Source organism: Postia placenta, assembly GCF_002117355.1.
Source record: "Postia placenta MAD-698-R-SB12 unplaced genomic scaffold POSPLAscaffold_3, whole genome shotgun sequence".
Lineage (NCBI taxonomy): Eukaryota > Fungi > Basidiomycota > Agaricomycetes > Polyporales > Adustoporiaceae > Rhodonia > Rhodonia placenta.
Window position 1 is genome coordinate 761,034 of NW_020169834.1, and position 19,356 is coordinate 780,389.

The 19,356-nt window shown below is 53.1% G+C and overlaps 7 protein-coding genes across 7 annotated transcripts; 4 read left to right on the forward strand and 3 right to left on the reverse strand.

The window, feature by feature from the left end:
• Positions 1–59: 59 nt before the first annotated feature.
• Positions 60–4,174, reverse strand: POSPLADRAFT_1044244 (hypothetical protein; the record flags this gene model as incomplete). The annotated part of the gene is made up of 23 exons (XM_024478496.1): positions 60–119; positions 169–246; positions 303–362; positions 425–472; positions 534–782; positions 839–935; positions 995–1,113; positions 1,165–1,262; positions 1,324–1,509; positions 1,563–1,705; positions 1,758–1,867; positions 1,925–1,965; positions 2,024–2,152; positions 2,206–2,242; positions 2,291–2,420; positions 2,674–2,730; positions 2,790–2,899; positions 2,961–2,977; positions 3,040–3,177; positions 3,234–3,336; positions 3,388–3,648; positions 3,700–3,994; positions 4,056–4,174. The coding sequence occupies 23 exons, from the start codon at positions 4,172–4,174 to the stop codon at positions 60–62; spliced, it is 2,685 nt and encodes an 894-aa protein (XP_024341586.1).
• A 2,629-nt stretch (positions 4,175–6,803) lies between these two features.
• On the forward strand, positions 6,804–7,792 carry POSPLADRAFT_1053605 (hypothetical protein; the record flags this gene model as incomplete). The annotated part of the gene is made up of 6 exons (XM_024480426.1): positions 6,804–6,859; positions 6,922–7,086; positions 7,146–7,271; positions 7,325–7,501; positions 7,570–7,650; positions 7,717–7,792. 6 exons carry the CDS (start codon positions 6,804–6,806, stop codon positions 7,790–7,792), a joined length of 681 nt encoding a protein of 226 aa, XP_024341587.1.
• Positions 7,793–8,350: 558 nt separating this feature from the next.
• POSPLADRAFT_1044245 (hypothetical protein) lies at positions 8,351–8,952 on the reverse strand (the record flags this gene model as incomplete). The annotated part of the gene is made up of 5 exons (XM_024478497.1): positions 8,351–8,396; positions 8,457–8,489; positions 8,545–8,648; positions 8,711–8,821; positions 8,926–8,952. 5 exons carry the CDS (start codon positions 8,950–8,952, stop codon positions 8,351–8,353), a joined length of 321 nt encoding a protein of 106 aa, XP_024341588.1.
• Positions 8,953–9,701: 749 nt separating this feature from the next.
• Positions 9,702–11,396, forward strand: POSPLADRAFT_1053607 (hypothetical protein; the record flags this gene model as incomplete). The annotated part of the gene is made up of 2 exons (XM_024480427.1): positions 9,702–9,785; positions 9,840–11,396. The coding sequence occupies 2 exons, from the start codon at positions 9,702–9,704 to the stop codon at positions 11,394–11,396; spliced, it is 1,641 nt and encodes a 546-aa protein (XP_024341589.1).
• Positions 11,397–12,724: 1,328 nt separating this feature from the next.
• Positions 12,725–13,675, forward strand: POSPLADRAFT_1053608 (hypothetical protein; the record flags this gene model as incomplete). The annotated part of the gene is made up of 1 exon (XM_024480428.1): positions 12,725–13,675. One exon carries the CDS (start codon positions 12,725–12,727, stop codon positions 13,673–13,675), a length of 951 nt encoding a protein of 316 aa, XP_024341590.1.
• A 2,620-nt stretch (positions 13,676–16,295) lies between these two features.
• On the forward strand, positions 16,296–17,429 carry POSPLADRAFT_1134500 (hypothetical protein; the record flags this gene model as incomplete). The annotated part of the gene is made up of 6 exons (XM_024484488.1): positions 16,296–16,431; positions 16,485–16,693; positions 16,746–16,849; positions 16,906–17,099; positions 17,155–17,298; positions 17,359–17,429. The coding sequence occupies 6 exons, from the start codon at positions 16,296–16,298 to the stop codon at positions 17,427–17,429; spliced, it is 858 nt and encodes a 285-aa protein (XP_024341591.1).
• A 162-nt stretch (positions 17,430–17,591) lies between these two features.
• Positions 17,592–19,233, reverse strand: POSPLADRAFT_1044247 (hypothetical protein; the record flags this gene model as incomplete). The annotated part of the gene is made up of 6 exons (XM_024478498.1): positions 17,592–17,764; positions 17,826–17,950; positions 18,006–18,070; positions 18,128–18,165; positions 18,221–18,808; positions 18,882–19,233. 6 exons carry the CDS (start codon positions 19,231–19,233, stop codon positions 17,592–17,594), a joined length of 1,341 nt encoding a protein of 446 aa, XP_024341592.1.
• Positions 19,234–19,356: the final 123 nt, after the last annotated feature.

The following is a 19,356-nucleotide window of genomic DNA, read 5'->3' on the forward strand; positions in this document are numbered from 1 at the left end:
TCCAGATACTCAGTGTCGCAACATATGATGACGACAAACGTTACAGCAGCGACATACATTCACAATTTCCTATTGCTTTTCCGCGTCTCAAACCACTGCTGGACGTCCGTCGTCGACCGCTGCCACAGCGTCAGATGCCGCATCGAATCTAGCACATGCATCGCTTACCTTGATCCACGCAGACCTCGACGCGATGTTGTCCAAAGTCTGTTTGAGTGCCAAGTCGTACCTCGACGTGTCCTTCTCCTATAATAGCCGTGATCAGCCCTGTCAAGCTCCAGCCAATACAATATATGGCCGACCTTGAAGAATGCCACAGTATCGTCATAGTCCTTATCTGTCGTGAGAGACTCGAAAGCGTACTGCACACACCAACAGTCAAACGACCCGCTCGAGCGGCCATCAGCAGCAACCTGTCACCCACCGTAACTAGGGTCTGCATGGTGTAGTTCCCCTCCAACCGTTTGTCAATCTATCAGCCGCACACCAGTCAGCCCTCATTCAGACCCCCGCGTCCTCCGAGACGGACCTACCGTAGCAAAGTTATCCTTGAACGCCTCGGCCAAGAACCGCCTCATCGCGGGATTGTTCGCCATTCCTCCAATAAAGGGCATCATGTCTTGCGCCCGCGCCTCGGTCAGCATAAAGTCGAACGTCTCCTGTGCCAGATCCAGCGAATAGCCCATTCCAACCATCGCATCTGTACCCGCCGACGGGTTCTTCGGCTTCTTCGCAATACCCTTCACCGCCTCCCACTCGGCCCGCCCACCCTCGCGGACAGACTATGCACAGCAGCTTAGCTTGCATCCCGGAATGCATAATAACCCATATAACTCACGATGGTGTAGATAGCGCGCTGCAGATCGGCCGGGATCCTCGAGTCGTCGCCAGTCTTCATGTAATGCGCAAAGCGCCCAGTGAGCTCCTTGACAACGCTGTGGCACCATAAGGGAGATCAGGTAAGTATTATCATTCGACGAGTTGGGCCATCTACCTCGGCTCCCCCGCAGTCGCAGCGGCGCTGATAGCTAGCGTGCGCAATTCACGAGTGGCCGAGGGCTCGTCGTCGGTGTACTCGTATCCCAGCTGTCTCACGATGGGGCCATACAGCTCCTGCAGACACGGATGAGCACAAGCCAAGGCGAGTTATGGCCAACAGCAGACCTGACTGAACTGCGCCAGCGAGGCCCTGACGTCTGGGTAGTCGTACCAAACAGAGCGCAGGAGCGCAAGGTTGCTCTGGATGCTGGTCCACACGAGATCTAATGAACACGTATAGTGAGGAGGAATAGCGCCACAGACATCGCGGGACGCGCCGCTCACGTTCTGGCTCGTCACGCAGGATGTCCACTAACGCCAGCGCGCTGCTAACCTCCGAGTACCCTGCCTTCGAGAGCACCATCGCGTCGTACACCAAGCCCATGCGGTCTTCGACCGAAAACGGAGACGGTGTCTTTACAGCCTCCTTCGCGATCTTCAGCAGGCGCTCCGGAGTATACAGCACACGGTCTGCGCGGCAATGTTATTGGAATGTATTTCAGCGTCAACGTCAGCATACGCACAGAAGCCGACAGTGCCAGCGTTGAGCTTGAATGGCCTCGTGACGTCGAGAGGAATCGTCTTCTCGCGCTCGTCGAGCACAATGTCCGATTGTAGCACAGTCTCGCCGTTTGCCTTGGTCGTGAGCAAGGCGAGGGGGATTGTCCTAGTCGCACAGTGGTCAGGACGAATAGGTCATGAAGCAGAAGCTCAATCACCATAGCGTCTCGTTGTCTTCAGGCTTGGCCGGTCCCGTCTCCAGGAAGCGGTCCTGGCGGATATGGACCCCTTCCCTCGTCTCGGTGACTTTGACCACGGGATAGCCCACCTATGAACGGGAGTGCACCCGTGAGCGAAGCGATTTTGTGCGCTGTCAAGAACCTACCGTCTTGACCCAATTATCCATCATCTTGGAGATGTCGATGCCTGGCGTCAGAGCGCATGTAGGACCGTCGACATCGACCTAGAGAAACCTCGTACGTACCGGTAGCGGCGCCGATACCTTCCCAGAGGTCCTTCGTCACACTGTTGGCAAACAGGTGCTTCTTGAGATAGATGGAGACTCCCTTCAGGAAGCGCTCCTCGCCGACATAGTTCGATAACATGCGGAGGACTATTCGTGGCTTGGTCAGCAGGACCGCCGTATGCGTCGAGATGCAAACTCACCCGATGCCGCTTTGCTATAGGACAGATCATCAAAGATCTGCAATGTGTGAGCTGCTTTCCCCACGCATCACCACGGCGGCTTTACCTGATTAACCATCTCCGCGTCTGGGCACTCGACCTCGATCGGGTGCGACGAGAGCTTGGCATCCAAGTCCATAGCCCACGACAAGGACTCGGAGATGAATGCCGAATGGAGCTTCCACTCGGGGGAAATCCTATGCGGTGTGTTAAGGAAATCATGTCGTCAAGGGGGCATTGCTCACTTGTCTGTGGTGCGGATCAGTCAGCGCCGCCCTCGTCGAGAAAGTTCACCGCAACGCACCAAGAATGATCACTTCTCCCACCTAGCGCTGTACGTCAGACTGCGGCAATTGTACGTACACCCTCAAAAGATATGCTCACGAGGGTCGCAAAGCCTGTTCCAGCCAGATGTCAGCACCAAAACAGCGTGTCGGTGTTCACAGGGACTCGCCTTCGTTGAGGTACAGGTTGTCCCACCAAGCCATGGTCGTGATGTCGCCAAACCTGTGATAGCCTCTGAGCAGCGTCCTGACGATACCAACTCAACAGACTCGGGTACAAACCACATGTGTGCAACTTCATGGGCTTGCGTGGCCGCGACGTCTTTCTTGGATTCCAGCTTCGTCGAATTCGGGTCGAGCAGAAGGGCAGACGTGCACCCGATGATCAGACCCTGCAATGACGCACGCACAGTGAGCCGCAAGCCTCACCGCCACCTCGATTTGGAGACTTACCCAGTTCTCCATCGCACCTGGAATGCATAAAAGCTGGGTGTCAAGTCACGACCAGACATAGAGGAGCTGGAAGGCTAACCGGAATCATAATCGTGCGCGACCAAGGTGTCGAGTTTGGGCAGTGGGTACTCGATATCGAATACCTTCTCGTATAGCGGCAACACCTTGCGCTTGATATCCAGCGCGAATTGCGCTTGGTGGATGAGATCGTGCGCCGCTATCATTCGAAGGTCTATTATAACTGCTGTTCCAGGAAAGTAGAGAGAAACATACCGTAGATGCGCAGCGGACGCGTCTTGCCGCTCAGCGGGCTCACATACGAGCTCTCTAGATATGCGAATTTTCCGTTCGCCCAGGCGACCAGGTACGTCGACATCTAGCCGACGATCAGCCTTGCCGCGCCGTCGAAAAGCCGAGAAACACGCACAGGAGGACTCGTTTCGAAGCGGGTGATCTTCCACTTATCGGAGCCAGAGGTCTCGTCGACCGCCAATTTAGACAGCCGCTCGGTCAACCAGGAGACCGCACCATCCGTCTTGTCCGCGGACTCGGGCTCGTACGCAGACTCGGAGGCAACGGACATGTTGCTCAGGCTGACGGTGTCGGCACGCGAGATGAGCGTGACTGCGTATGTTGCCTTAAGTAGGGGCTCGTCCCAGCACGGGAACGCACGCCTCGCGGCGGTGGGCTTGCCAGACTATCAGCTTGGGCATCGCGCTTAGATGACCAACAAAGGCACCTCGAACTGCGTTAGGGCGTATATGTCTGACTGGTCCTCCCCGCCAGCGGACTTGTAGTATGCCATCATGGAGTCAGTCAGTTCGCCCTCGAAGGCGATCTGCAGCTGCGCCTTCGACCCTGCGACGAGGGGCGCGTCGAAGTGTAGGGTGGAACGCTCCATAGTCTTGTCGAAATCGGTCAACGACGGTGCAAGTGGTGACGATAGGGTTGCATCCGGGTAAAGGTAAACTGTGTCCAACTTGAGCTCGTTGACATTGAAAACGATCCTCGAAGTCTCCTTGAGGACATCCAGACTGGATCGGATTGGAACAGCATCAGTTATGTATGAACAATCGGCGCCGCTTGTCTGCGCACTGGACTTTGACGACCCCGTCAAACTTGGACTGTTTGAGGTCCGTACGGATGACGAGGTCGTAGTGGGTGGGCTTGACGTCCGTCGGCAGACGGTAGTCGACTTGAGCATCGGAAGACATGACTGTCTCTGTAGGGGAACCGAGTCGCAAAGCGGTAGAGCTATAGCATGTCTCGAAATGGAACGTGGTCTATAAGGGCGGGGGACTGATAGCCGATTGTAAACCTTTGACAGGTCCAACGGCATGACATGGGCTCACAATATGCAAAATTAGAACCGGATCTAGCTGCGATCTTGAGAGCATGTGGTTATCCACGGAGGGTGCATGTGGATAGAGCTGTTCGCAGACATGTCGCGATGTTGTATGCAGCGGTAGAGCACAACGTACAGCCTGTCTACCCCCCGTCCGAGTCGTGAGACCCATGGAAGGATGTTTCAGGCGATTCGCGTTGAACGCTGAGGTCGACGACGTCGATTCAATACCGCGGGTGGTTTGCGACTATGTACAGCTAGGGCTGCTCAATAAAGTGTATTTGCAGAGACGTGGGACATCGGGTAGAACTTGGAGTAGGTATGTAGTAGTTCCAACCCCGACTAATCACACAGCCACCGATCGAACGCATCACGGAGAGATCTATCCGCATGAGAACTGATGGGTACTACTATGTACTTATGCAAGCATGACTTTAGCAGGAATACGACAAATGCTGTGGCTGTATACAGGAACGAGCGAGCGACAACGACTGAGCAGCCTTTCACCTACATAGCTGCGTTTCTGCCTGTAGAACGTAGTCTCCTGTGAACAGAGTAGATAATTCCTTCAACCTGCGCGGGCTACGGATATCCTTATCTGACGTAGAACGGCGATTCTCAGGCTGTAGCGACACGCCGTCTACAGCTGTCTCGCATACTCCTATACAGCTCTCTGTAAGGCAAGCGTACGTATGCGGCCTCTGTACCCATCAGCGGCGCGACATCATGTGTTTTTCCTCTGTAGTTCGATAAATCAAGCGCCATTCATCTTCAACTCACTCTCATCGCTGCTCGTCCAATGGCCTAACACTTACCACGGGAACGGCCACACCGTCATTCCCGACATCCTAGAGCCGTACACTCTTCTCTATCATGCACGCATGGACACGGCTTCCCCTCCTTCCCCGGAATGGTTTGCATTTGATCCTGAGATGAGCTACGGCATCATGGCTGGACGTGGCGGGCAGTCGTTTCTGCATACATATCGGAACATACGACCGGCTCACATTGTTGACTTTGATGGCATGAGCGCTGCGCTAAATGATTTGGGGTGATTGGACAACCAGGAATCTCTCATGGGGAGTGGTTTGGACCGCTCTGACGGCTACCCACCTCTAGATGAATATGATCGAGCGGAAGCTTTGTGCATGGAGGCAAGAGTTCGGCGTGGAAAGTTTCGTTCGCTTGAATGCAGGGTTGTAAGTGTTGCTATGACCTGGTGATTGCGCCAGCTAACGAGTGCCGTAGCGAGCTAATGTGATGCGACTTCCGCTCACCCATGATACAGCTTGTCATCCATTTGAACATCACAGCACCCAGGACACCTCCAGGCTTATCAGATATGCCACCTGGCCCCCCACCCGGCGGTCAGTGGCCGTCCCAATCGCCCGATTGGCCCTCTGACAGAGATGCATCCACTCGCGGTCGTCGCGGCGGAATAAGCGGCTGGTCTCCGTTCGACATGACTGGCTTCAGCGAATGGTTGCGTGCGGCCTCAAGGCGTAGTACATTCCCAAAGCCGCACATTTTGCTTGACTGTGCATCACTCGTCACGTTCTACAACCCGCGCTTGCGCAGCCTCGCGCAAGCCCGCGAAGGCCAGCCCATGTTCCTCATTTTTCTCTATTTTGCTAGTTTGGGGGAATCCGAAGTTGACCAATCAGGTAGAGTAGACGCGCCTGTATGAATATCTAATGGTGGTTCTACCGGGTTTCAGTCAGCCCGTTTGGTTGGCTTGGATCCACTGGCAGACAGTGCATATATCTCAGCAGCGTCACGATATAGATATATGCGCTTTGAACGTCATTAAGTATTGTATATGAGTGTGCCCGCACCTCACAAGGCCCTCCAAGAATAGTCAAGGAATCGTCGGTATCGTCGGTGCGCCTTTTACTTACTGTTGGTGATCATCAGCTACGCCTCGCTGCAGCTCTGAAACTTAAACGACATCGTGCAACGTCGCCAATAACCGCGCCTGGACGCAATGGTGCCGACGATGACAAAGTCCCTCGTCCTGGAATTCCGAATGTCACCCCGCTAATTGTTCAACGATCGAATGCCGGCGCTTATGATAACAACCTCGACAGGCGGCAGCAGGTATGCGCTAGGGATGCACTTTGTGACTAAGACTTGGTGGCTTCGTCAGCCTGTTTCTTGCAGCTTACAAGCACATTTTGCTGCCTAATTACGTCGTTTATGCGCGGCTCGGAAGAAGCGGTGGCTTCTAACTTCCACAAAAGACGACCGTGACTTCGACACTACCTGATAGTAAGTGCTCCTCTGGTGTGCAGGCCCCATTGTACCCCATGGAGACAAAAATCGATAGCTTACTCATCGTTGAACCATCGCGAGCGTCTGCTCGTTGTGTGTGTCATGCCAAGGTTCCTTTTGATTACTGTAACGAGTGAGGGGAGGAGGACGCTACAGTATATAAGGCCGGGGTGCTCACGAAAGACATCACGGCCTACAACGCCTTTCTCGTCGGATAATTCTACACCATGTCCCACGGCAAGCAGTTCACTTTCTATACGCACAAGGCAGGACCCAACGGCTGGTGAGTAGACTATCACCGCAGACTGGTGCATTTCCGCAGGGCGAAGCTCACTCTGGTTGCAGGAAGGTCGTCTTCGTCTTGAACGAGCTCGGGCTGAAATACGAGAACGTGTACATCGACCTCGATTTCCAGAAGCCCGGATATCAGGATCCCGAGTTCACCAAGTACAATCCGAACGGACGTATTCCCGTCTTGATCGATCATCGCAATAATGACTTTGTCGTCTGGTGCGTTCGGCTTGGTGTTATTTCCATCGATCTGCAAGAACATTTAATATGCAATTCAGGGAGTCGAATGCCATCATCCTTTACCTCACCGAGAAGTACGACACGGCGCGCCACATTTCCGCATCTACACCCGAGGACAAGGCACTTGAGCTTCAGTGGCTATTCTTCCAGGCCTCTGGTCAAGGGTAAGGAAGTTCCGCCGCCTCCATTCTTGAACGAAATACTCAATGTGGAGTAGACCGTACTTCGGGCAGGCGGTGTGGTTCGTCACCTACCATCAAGAGAAGGTTCCCAGCGTGATTGAGCGGTACCAGAATGAGACTCGCCGTGTACTCGGTGTCCTGGACGGCGTTCTCTGCAAGCAGGAGTGGCTGGTTGGCGACAAGTACACTATCGCTGACATCTCCTTCATTCCGTAAGTTCACATCGCTGCCCTCGCACATGTCTGCTCTATTTATCTTGTCTGTCATGTGCGGTGCGAAGGTGGAGCAATGTTGCGATCAACCGAATCCTGGCCGATGTGGAAGGTGTCAACATTGAGAAGGACTACCCGTCTTTCTATGCGTAAGTGACCATGATATTGCTTCGTTGTGCCCTGCAATAACAGCTCACTTCGTGCATATACTTTAGCTGGCACCAGAAGCTCATGGCGAAGGATGTGGTAAAGAGTGCATGGGCAGAGAGGGCGGCCTTGATTGCGCAGTAGAGCCATGTGCGCCAGCATCAGTTAGGATTTGAGACATTGATCGCATTCGGCAAGTGTAACGTAGAACGGGCGAAGACGCTCCGACTTTGCAGTGCTGCGAACAGTCATGAGCGAATGATGATTTTTGTTACAGTCAAATTGAGTCGAGTCGCTATTCTTTCTGGTGTCTTTCTTTCATCCAACCACTGAATCCGAATTATGCCTGCTGCTACGGCAAGCAGATTCTGCGACAAATTAGGAGGGCGGGTCATGGCTGCTGACTCTGTGCTTCTAGATAAGGCCCACTTGCATGATACTCACAGAATACTACGCAGACGTTGTCTGATGCTGCCACACCTCCCTCATGGGCGTTCGCGATCAGCTAGGGGTAGTCATTCAACTGTTCACCGCCGCAGAGCGCAGTGTTGCAAACGCTCTTGCTGACTCCATGTCATTAGACCTATGGAACCCGTGCAATGAATGGCCAGGGGTTGGATGGTGGAATAATGGAACCTTCATACGTATATACGATAAAGATACATCGTGTTATATTGCTCGCACGGCGGCTCCGCTATAGGATCAGTGCTTGGGACCGAATATCGTACCGAAAGTCGTTCCCTGGTAACTTCATGCAGTCATCGACATCAGTATCATTCGGAGGCACTCGAGGAGGACAGCAGCGTACCCCATATATGCACGTCCAGGATCAAGGAACGTACTATGAGTACGGTGCTTCAGTAGAGGACATGTAGAGGTGCCAGCTAAATACGCACATGTAGCCACGGTCGCCTGGGATACCAAGCTTGCTCTCAAGAAAATTGTACAGGACCTTGCTATAGCCCTCGTTCAGTTCCGGCGTGATATTGTCCAGGCTAGTCTAAAATGACATCGTGGGCATGAACACGTAAGAATCAACGGAAACTCAGATCCTCAGCTTACGACGGTGAGCAGGAAAGTCGGGTCGAACGAGCCATTGAAGGTGAGGTTCTCACTGTAGTCGTAGCTGACAGAGATGTAGACCTCCGGCTTGTTCAGGGTCTTTGCCGCGAGCTAGCACGATTTCACCCAGTCACGATGTCATGGCACACGTATGTAACGGTCTTGCTCACCGTCGAGAACTCTAAGAGAAAAATTTTGGGGTCAGAGAGCGGGACATTCGTCTTCAGCACAAGGCTCGGCATAGTGGCGGGAGATTATGGCGGTGCAAGGGAGAGCGGAGGCGACTGTGAAGGCTTAGTAGATGTAGCCTGAGAGTCACACTCGATCGTCGGAACATATGACCTAGGTTCGTCCGATTCTCCCAAACCAGCCCCAGAGCGCACACATGATCATTGACGTTCTACGATAACTGTATCGCGTTTGCTCTTGGGAATTGCCCACCGAACTATCTATATGTTGAAATGGTGCATAATGGATCTCGCGGCAGAGGTCAAGTCAGCTTGCTGAGTTCAGCGTCTGATCCAAGGAGGTCCATGATGAGTTTGAAGCCAATCCGTGGCAATGAAGCTGATCGTCGCGCTTGGATGTGGGGAGTTCTGTGGAACTACTGGTTCATCATCAAGCGATATTGACTGTCATCACGGCAATAATCAATTTACTAGGAACGCCCATGCACAGATTTCCCACGTCGAGCGCCTGCGAAGTCCTAGTCAGTGGACTCCTCAAGTAACTGTTAGCAGCGCCCCCTATCAGTTGAAGTTGGACCCTAGTATAAGCTCTACCGGCTCAGGCGATATGTATACAAAGAGCTGCCCGTTCATTGTATACGCAAGGCTCTGTATGTGGCAAAAGGGGTTAGGCTAGTCTGTCGATCACGCGGGGGTCGATGACTAATTGTTACGTTCATTCCGGATGACGGCGATGAACACAAGGCAATACAACCGAGTACAAATGGTGGCAAACCGAACACAGGACTTTACAAGAAACACCCATGTCGCTGAACATGCCTCATGGCAACTATGTCTCGACTGCGCGCCGGGCTATCGTAGCAATAACGACCCGTACTCCTCGCCAGGTACGTCTAGCCCCAAAATCAACCGCTCTCATACAGATCTGAAGCTGTCGAAAGTTCCGACAACAGTACAAGTGGGTTGCTATTGGCTTCGCGCAGACTCACGCTTATTCGATCTTCAGACACATTAGGTCCCACAAGCAGACCAGATCACCGCAGAATTTTCGCTCACCCGTGTTCACGCTCCCTACAGAGATTCTCTTAGAGATCTGGGGGTACAGTTGCTGCGAAAGTGTTCCCGTCCTCTCCGCAGCAATCACGATATCGCACGTATGCTCCTCTTGGCGCATCCTCATTCTTCAATGCTCCGAGTTCTGGACGTCCATAGACCTCCCCGTACATCCCGACTGGGTGGCGAAGCTCCTGGCCCGCTCCAAAAGCGCCTCTTTACATATAGCAATAGCACACATACCAGTCAACGCTCTTCAATCTCAGGTCCTCAGGCTGCTACTTGAAGTTCTGAAGGAAATCCCTCGGATCGAAACCCTCCGTATTCACGCACCTGTGACGATTCTCGATCGCGTAGTCTCGTCTATGAAGGACGGTGCACCGCATCTCCGTGCTTTCGTTATGAATGCTGTCGATGGCCCCGGAGAGGTGGTCAGATCTCTTCCTGCAACCCTTTTCCACGAGCGGACGGCGTCCTTGACAGAATTAGGGATCCTTCACTGGCCTGTCGCATCGGGTTTTTCATTACCTCGAGCCTTGAAGCGGCTGCAGATCCGTACCTCTTTTGAATGTGCTCCCTATCTGCTGGACCTACTGGAATGCATCGCTGAACTTCCCTTCGTGGAGTTCATACAGATTCACAAACGAGGCGTGGGAGAATCGAACCTCTGCCGAATTGACGGGCCTGAGGCATCCGTGTTCTTACCGCCGTCCTCTGTCACCCTTTCGCACTTGCATACGCTAGATGTTCTCGCGGAGCCATTATATTGCGCGAACGTACTTTCCCATTTTCAGCTTCCTGCGCTGCGTTCAATCCACGCGGTTTGTTTCGACAGAGTAGGCGGGCTCCGCGAGATGCTGATGGAGCTTGGTCCGCTACTAGCGAATTTCGGGGAGTTTGACACCATCTGGCTCTCCGGCAGCGAGGGTGATACGGTGACCGTGCGGTTTCAAGGACCGGGCGGCGGCCAGGATATGAAGGCCCTCACAGTCACCTACTGGCAGCCGCCATTACCGCATGATGTCTGGGCGATCATCCGTTTGTGGGACGTTGTGTATGCACAAGTCGAGAACGTTCACACAATGCACGTCTGTGGGCCGTTGCCTCACGCCCTTCTGCACCCTATGTGCGCCTTCGCCTACGGTAGTCTTCCCCTTTTGCGTGTCCTCAAGCTCGAGGGCGTGCCTCTGCATGCGCGTGGTCCATGGAAGGCCCACCACAGCTTACCGTCAGACTTTCTCGAATCGCTGCGCATCTTTTTGAGCATACGATGCGCGATGTTTGGGCGCGTTCAGGAGCTACATCTGATCGATTCTGGTGGCCCTGGGCTGCACGACCAGTTCTGTGACTTTGCGGACACTGTTCTAGTCGATGGAGTTGAGGGTTCGCCTTACGTAGACATCTGCAGAGGCTTGGCTAGGCTTGGGTTAGATGATGTAGATTAATGCGAGACTATCGCCATAACGGCATGCAATCGTAGTTACAAAATTCGAAGGTGAGTCTGTCTGATCGGCGGTGGTTGCTATTTCTGGAAATCAAGGTCATCTCGGATCGCTTCCTATTATGAATCGATTCCTGCAACCACCAGCAACTCAGCCTAAACTCTCGATGCCACTCATAAGTATGAGCATCTAAACTAATGCTAGATCTATGAATCCTGACAGAAAGGCTGAATGCTGGCTTAGGGCCTGAATAATACTAGCGATCTCGGGGCTTTCCGATAACCGCACAATGAAGTCAGATACGGATGTCTTGAGCCTACCAAAGCTTGAAAGTGGTATTGACGTCCTGCCAAGAAAGACTACCTGAATGACTAGGAATGGAATGATGGAATTGTTCAATAACTCGTGATTAGACAATGTCCAGCGAGGGCGCCGTTTTCGGTGAGCATGTGGTGCGCATCAGGCCTTATTTAGGGATTGCTGCTGATGAAAGGTGGCAGCGTTGCCACTGATTGTTCATGCCAAATTCCCAGCACAAACTAAATTTTCTTTCCCCAACGCATACGCAACACTGTCACGTGTAGAGCGGTATAAAACGTGGTACGCATTTGTGGCGTTGCCGGAACACTCCACTTGCAGACTGTCACCTTACCGAGGTTCCTCAAATGTTGTCGTTACGCCCTGGGTAAGCCGAATAAGTCCTTGCATGAGAAACAGCCTAGATTGTTGATAGCGATGACAGGCACAGTTGGCGGGCTAGGGCACCGCAGAATATCGTTGCGCCAATCTACTCCGTCCCCCCAGAGGTCCTACTCGAGATCTTCTTGGATGCGCAGGCTTCTAATCCCTGGGCTTCAGAGAACATCCAACTCGCCCTCAGAGTATCGCACGTCTGTCATTTCTGGCATGAGACCTCCATTCGGTGCTCCCGCCTGTGGGCCTACTTACACTTTCCTGCACCCGAGGGTTTAGTCAGTGAACTTCTCCGCCGCTGCAAGTGTGCTCCGCTAGTCGTGGAGATACGATACCTACACGACACCACGAGCCAACAGTTCACGAAGTTTCTCGAGCAGAGGCTTCCACATATTGAAGAGCTCCTGGTGAATACACCCGCAAATATGATGAAGTGTGCCGTGAATGCTTTGGAGGGCCCTGCTCCGCGCCTCCGACGGTTGGTCCTTCAAGCAGCTGACGCTCGGGAGGCCCCCGTCAAGGTCGGAGACCTGCCAAAGACGATACGATGTAAAGAGACAAGGTCCCTGGAATTGTTCGAACTTATATCATGGCCAATATGGTCAAACCATCCTATGAAACGCGGACCTTTCTTGCCTATGACTCTCAAGCAGCTCTGCATCGTCTGTAATAAGAGGTCTATACAACAGAACTTGATAAAGGTCATAGGAGAGTTGCCGCTTCTGACGAACATCGAATTGGTTCACCGGCTCGATGCCAATTCCATCTTCGAACCTAATCCTATCAAGTCCGCCAGAGTCATTCCGCCCCCCGAGGTGCCTCCCATAATGCACCACCTCGTTCAGTTACGCCTCATTGCGGAGCCCGTCTGGTCTGCAAATATCCTCAATCATTTTCACTTTCCGGAGCTTTCAAGTCTCGACATTTTCTGCCATGACAATCCAAGGAAGATGCGGGTGCTCGAGGCGGCCCTGCGTCCGAAGCTGTATAGTTTGGGCAGAATGGACACAGCTTGCGTCTGGGGATTTGACCACGACGTGGTATTCATGGAGCTTCAGCGTACGGAGAATGAAATGGGACATCTCGCCCTCTCTTACTCGCAGCGCAGAAAAAATGGGATTGCGTGGAAGCCCACGTCTTTGTGGAATACTATCCTCACGCTGCCTATAGCAAGCGGCATCTCCACGATGCATATAACCGGGAAAGCCCCAGGCTTATGGCAGGCCATGTATCACCTTTCCGCAGAATGTTTCCCTCGCTTACATCGCCTAGTACTCGAGAAGGTGAATGTGCTTCAAACCACCCCTTGGGTCCCTTTGACACTCACAACTACTCTTGTCGGCGCATTGTCGTTACGCGCTCGTGAATGCAAGCGGCTAGCGACGATCCACATGGATCACTGCCACTACGTCCAGGACGCCTCCTGCATTTCGCAGCTGAAGAATTTCACAGACTGGGTGTACTGGGTTAATGTTGATGGTACCGAAGAAGAGTGCATTCCCCCACCTGTGCTGCCGTGGGTGATGGCGATCGATCTTGAGACCTTGGAGCAGATTATGAGGGTTGCGCGAAATGATGCTCGTGATTAGGCATGCACTGCCGCGAGGAATATGGTGTGAGACGTACACTCACAAGTTCACGAGTTTGGATGCAATATGTCTTGTATGATAGCTGTATAGAATATTATTTGGTGAATGCTTATGTGGTGTCAGCTGGGGGGAAAGCGAACAGAGATAGACAGAGATTCGATCTAATCACGGAGAATACAAAACAAGGTGGCTACCAGTCTCACGCTTTGACTTTATCTTCATCGAAACAGCTGTGATGAATGTGTTCCTGGTCCTTTCTCTCTCAGCTTGCTTTCATCGGTGAATAGGTCCGCCGATGAGGATTGGCTGATCGTAGTGCGGAAACGTAGTGCAGAGACCAAGGATCGGCTAGGACACAGAGAGCATTGTTCTGGGGCTGAGACAAAGCTTGTTCCAACGTAAGCGAACAACCATCAAGGACTAGTACAAGACAACTATCAGGTGGAAGCACCTGGCAACCCAGAAGACGCCGCTGAGTGGATAATGCAGGATAATCATCGGATGCCTTGACGGTCACAGAGAAGCTCTGTTGCATTGGGCTGCCTTGTCCTTCAGTCTTGTCCACCTGGTGCATTTGTATGAGAACTTGGTCCAGCCACGAAGGTGCGTTCTTCAACTGCTGACTTCGAGTCTAGTTTCTGCATGTCCCAATTGCAATTGAGGTATGTCTGGTCAACTGAACCTTCAACACTGCACAGGGCGCATCGCTAACGGCACGACCCACAGGTCCATTCTCTACTTTGAGCGCCGTGGCGGCAGGGCTTCGCAGAACCTCCTGGCACCGATCTTCACCTTGCCGATCGAAATCATACTGGAAATATTTCTGCACACCCGAGACATCCCTGCCCGCCTGCCCCCTTCGGTGAAGATATCACACATATGTAATGCCTGGCGCGTGCTCATCCTTGCATGTCCTGAGTTCTGGTCTTCCATCCACCTTCCGCATCACCCTGAGTTGGTCAAGACACTGTTAATGCGCTCTCAGGGTGCGTTGCTACATGTGCAGGCGAGCTATACGCACGAGGTCTTCGGTCCGAGGCTACTCCGCCCTGCACTGAGTCTTCTGCTGAAGGTACTCAAGGAGTTGCCACGCATTGAAGCCCTCTCGATCAGCGCGCCAGCAGCAATCCTGGAGCGTGCGGCGGCCTGCATGGCTGGCAATGCACCACGTCTACGGAAACTTTGTCTCACCGCCATTGATGCCCCTGTAGCAGTGATCGGGACTCTTCCCGAGGCGATACGGCATGAGCTGACGACGACCCTGGCGGTTCTTCGTATTCACTACTGGCCGGTTGCGCTGGGCTTCGCCATGCCTCGATCTCTCAAACGACTGGACATCATTACTCCCTATGGGACCGCGCCCCATTTGGAAGACTTGTTGCAATGCCTCGTACAATTACCGCAATTGGAAACATTTGTCCTGGTAAAACGGGGTGTGGGCGAGGCGTACCCGCTGCCACGAGTCCCAGTGCCGCCTGCGCACATAATCGCACCGTCTCTTCCTCCCTTTCTGACTATGCATCATCTGACTACCATATACGTCGTCGCCGAGCCTACCTATTGCGCCAATTTACTCTGCCACCTCCACGCCCCGAAGCTGATGTCTGGCAGTCTCATGTGTGCCGATAGACCGGACGGCCTGCCCGATCTTGTGGAACTACTTCGCTCAAACTGGGCGAACTTGCGCTCTGTAGAATCCATTATCCTCGAAGGCGTCAGCATGGACATGATGCACATGCAGCTTGAATGGCCCACACGCACGGTTCTCAAGGTTCTCTACTGGCAAGTGCTGCAGCCTCGCGACATATTAGCGCCTACCCTCCATTGGAGAGTAATATATGCACAGCTGGAGGGCGTTCAGACGATCATAATTTGCGGGCCAACTACTCAGGCTATCTGGCATATGGTCTGTGCTTTGCGCTATGGCCGTTTCCCCAAGCTGCGCACCATGAGGCTAAAAAGACTGTGTCTGATGGCACCCGTGCCTAAGGATACACAAGGTACTAGCCCCATCAGATCTATAGATGCTCTGACGTTCCTTCTGAACAAACGACGCGCCAATCTCGGAGGGCTTCAGGAGCTGCATTTCGATGGTTGCATAGGTATTGACGATGAGCAGGTCCGTGGTCTCGCTGTGCTGGCAGATAATGTGTTCTGGGACGGGGCCAAACTCGTAGCCAATTCAGACGACTCGGGAGGTGTGGAAGGACACAGCTGCTGCGACCCGTTCTGTTGGAGCGTTGAAGTGAATAAACATACCTGACTGAAATGTGCTCCCTTCATCTTTGACTTAACTTGCGTGCTCGTAGGCCTCGTGATGTGTATGTGCTGTAGCAGACGAAATCTTCAGACATCAATAATAGTAACCTAGTACTTTAAGACGAGCGCGAGTCTAGAACGTATAATCAATGGTACAAGAAGATGCAGCTTGCCATGCGGCGATGTGCGCGTCTCGCGAAAATGCCAAGTTGCTAACCTCGCAAACACAATATCACCGTTGACAATATACTGTCAAAAGTGGGTGATCAAGGTGTAGTACATACTTGGATTGATCGGTGTGTGGCTTCTGTATTAGGCAATATAGCGCTTTGCTTTCTTGCTCAGTCATTACCTCAAACCCATGCAAGCCCTTCGTCGCTCCCTTGTCCCTCTGACTAGGTCACACCTACGGCCGCCCGCAAACTGCCACAGAAAATGGGTGTATAGAACTCAAGCAACAGTAGCATCCTCTGGACCCGCGGCCACTGCGACAAACCGTGAGGATTAGCTGTACCCGACCTTGTGGTACGCTGAACATCTTCTTCGCCAGGTGCTGAGGCGACGCTCAAACGGTTCTGGAAGACAGTTGGAATCGAAGAGCGTGATGATGCCTTTGCCGTTACGCTAGACAAACGGCCGCTTCGAACGCCTGCCGGGAAGCCTCTCTTGTTGCCCAAGAACAAGAGGCTGGTGGCGACTTTGATTGCGTCGGAATGGGAGAACCAGGAGACACTGCTGAAGCCCCATACTCTACCCATGGTGAGTTTCGTACGTCTCCTCGAAATATCGGCTAATACACACTTCGGCATAGACGTCCCTTACGTCGAGAGCCATCGACGCATTCTCAGACGACGAACAGACGCGCGGCGAAGTGCGTGCACAGCTGCTCAAATATTTTGAGACGGATACTATCTGGTCAGTTCACTGGCAGCTTTGGGCTTGTAAGAATGTGTGCTCTATATCATTTTCAGTTTCCTCCAAAACAAGCCTGCGGCTCTCGTCAAGCTGCAAGACACCCATTGGAAGCCTATCCTGCAGTGGGCTCGCTCTACATTCGGCGTGGAGATCAGTACGTCGGACTCCTTCATCCTGAGCCCGCATCCACCAGAAACCGTGCACGTCTTGAACGACGTCATGTCAAAATTCGACCACTGGCAGATGGCTGGTAGGCTTGCCCTTCTTTCAACGTCTGGACTAAGCTCTTACGTCGCGATTTTCAGCGATGGAACGCACGACATACACTTCAAAGTCGTTCCTGATTGCACTGGCCTTGGTCATGCGGCAAATCACGGCTGAACAAGCAGCGTTGGCATCACACGTCGAGGTGAACAGCCAGATCGAGCTATGGGGTGAAGTAGAAGACTGTGAGTGCCTCTTCCTTCAATACGTTTGAGTATCTTAATATTGGGTTGGGACATTCGTAGCACACGACGTCGACTATCACGACGTGCGCAGACAACTGGGAAGTGCCGCATGCCTGCTTTCCAGCCTATGACCGAGCACAATCACATTTCCGTCTCTCATTTTCATCACAATGATTGAGATCTTGGAGACCCTCGAGTCTACCTCTATCCTGAGCTACAGTTTCGAGCGTAACGCTACAATCCTATGCAAGCTTGTTCATAATGTAGCATGTTCGTGATGTAGAAGTCCATCATTATGACCCTGCGGCAGAGTGCAGCTCCGGGTTGAACCCTCTGGGAAATACCTGTCGGACGTTGACATTGATGCGCGTCGTCCGCAAGTACTCCTCGTACACTGTCCATTCGTCATTATCAGTCTCTGCTACGAGATGAGGAGGTAATGTGCCCTCCAATATTCGGGGAACACCTATACATTAAGTATGAATGAGCTTTGCGAAAGCTAGTGGTCGAAGGACGAGTGCACTCACCGTGATAGGCTCTCCTGCATGTGGGTCCTGACATGATGACCACGTCGCCGGAGCGCAGAAGTATGGGGATTGGTTCAACGTCCCGCGTAAGGCCGCCAATCAAAAAGACCGCCGCACAGCCTAGCCTGTCGTGCATGTCTGAGAAATTTAGACGGGGAGGGAGGTCTAGAGAGCACATACGAAATGGATACTAGCGGCGAGGTCGCGCAGACCTCCGACCGATCAACGTGAGCCATCAGCGTATCCTGCAGACTGTGAGATGACCCCGTGGTCGATTGATACACCGTACTGTATATTCTCACCTTGGCCTGGTAAAAGTTGACGATACCGGCATCTGGTTCTAAGCATTTCGTGTCAGCTTAAGAAAAAAGAATGTTTACGCCTTGCCATCTCACCGTAAATCTCGTGCCAACTGTCCCAGTCAGGGGCATCCTCGCCCCATCCCCCTCTGGGAATCCGCTCACTACCGAAGACCTTCTCCCACTCAACAGCCGTTACAGCACGCTTACAGACTTCCCGCACTTCATCGTGGATCACGCCTGGTCCCTGTGTAAAGTCGTAATGCTTGGTTCCCCAGTGGTAAAACCATCCGATGTTCGCCCACCGTAGCTTTGGTATAAGGGACGATACAGGTGACGGGCTAACGGATGGCGATGGTGCCGGGGGCGGCTTTGGAGCTGCAGAAAGCTTTACATAGTTATGTTTCCCTGCCGGCTCGTTAAAAACCAGCTTACGAGGTCCCGGGGGTTCTGGCGATGGGATGACTTCTGGAGGGTCGGGCGACGACGCGCGGGGTTCGACGAGCGTGTCTTCACATGCCTCCTTCTTCGACTGTAAAAAGCGGTTCCACAGGCCATCCTCAGGAAGGATGTAATGGGCGTCCAGGTTGGTCGCGTTTGGATGGCGAGCCTGGTCGCATAATGCCCACCGCACAAGGCGTCTCTGTTCGTCCGGCGGCACGAATGAGGGCAGAAGAACAAGTCCTATTGCACAAAACACCAGAAAACATGTAAAATGAATACGTACAGCCCGAGTACCAAACGACAAGCGTCCCACCAGGTGTATTCGGGAATATATAAGCTTTCCTGATTCCCGACGATCTTCCTCTAGGTCTCAACTCAATCTCCTCGCACTGCACAGCATTGGGTCTGCCCTTCCATACACCGTTGGACACCTCCGCGGCCCGGGAGTCGTCCAGCAGGGCCAAGTCCAGTACACCCGAGAGGTCCGGAGGGGGAAACCGTGCTTTAAATTTCTTTTCAGCGGCCCTAAAGGGCGTCCATTCTGCTTCGACATGTTCTGTCCTGTTGCGAGTAGTTTTGAGATACTGCCTTCTTGCCTTCTTGAACGCCGCGCTCGTGGGGTCGTGCAGGTCCGCCGCAGAGGTCGACACCGTCGTCGCCGGCATCGTGGTCGAGGAGAAGGATCAACAGGCGCAAACATGACCCCCGCATCGGCTTCACAGCTGCCGAGGATCGGCGTCATCCTAACGTTTGTCCGTACTCCCGAAGTACTACTGAATGCCCAACCC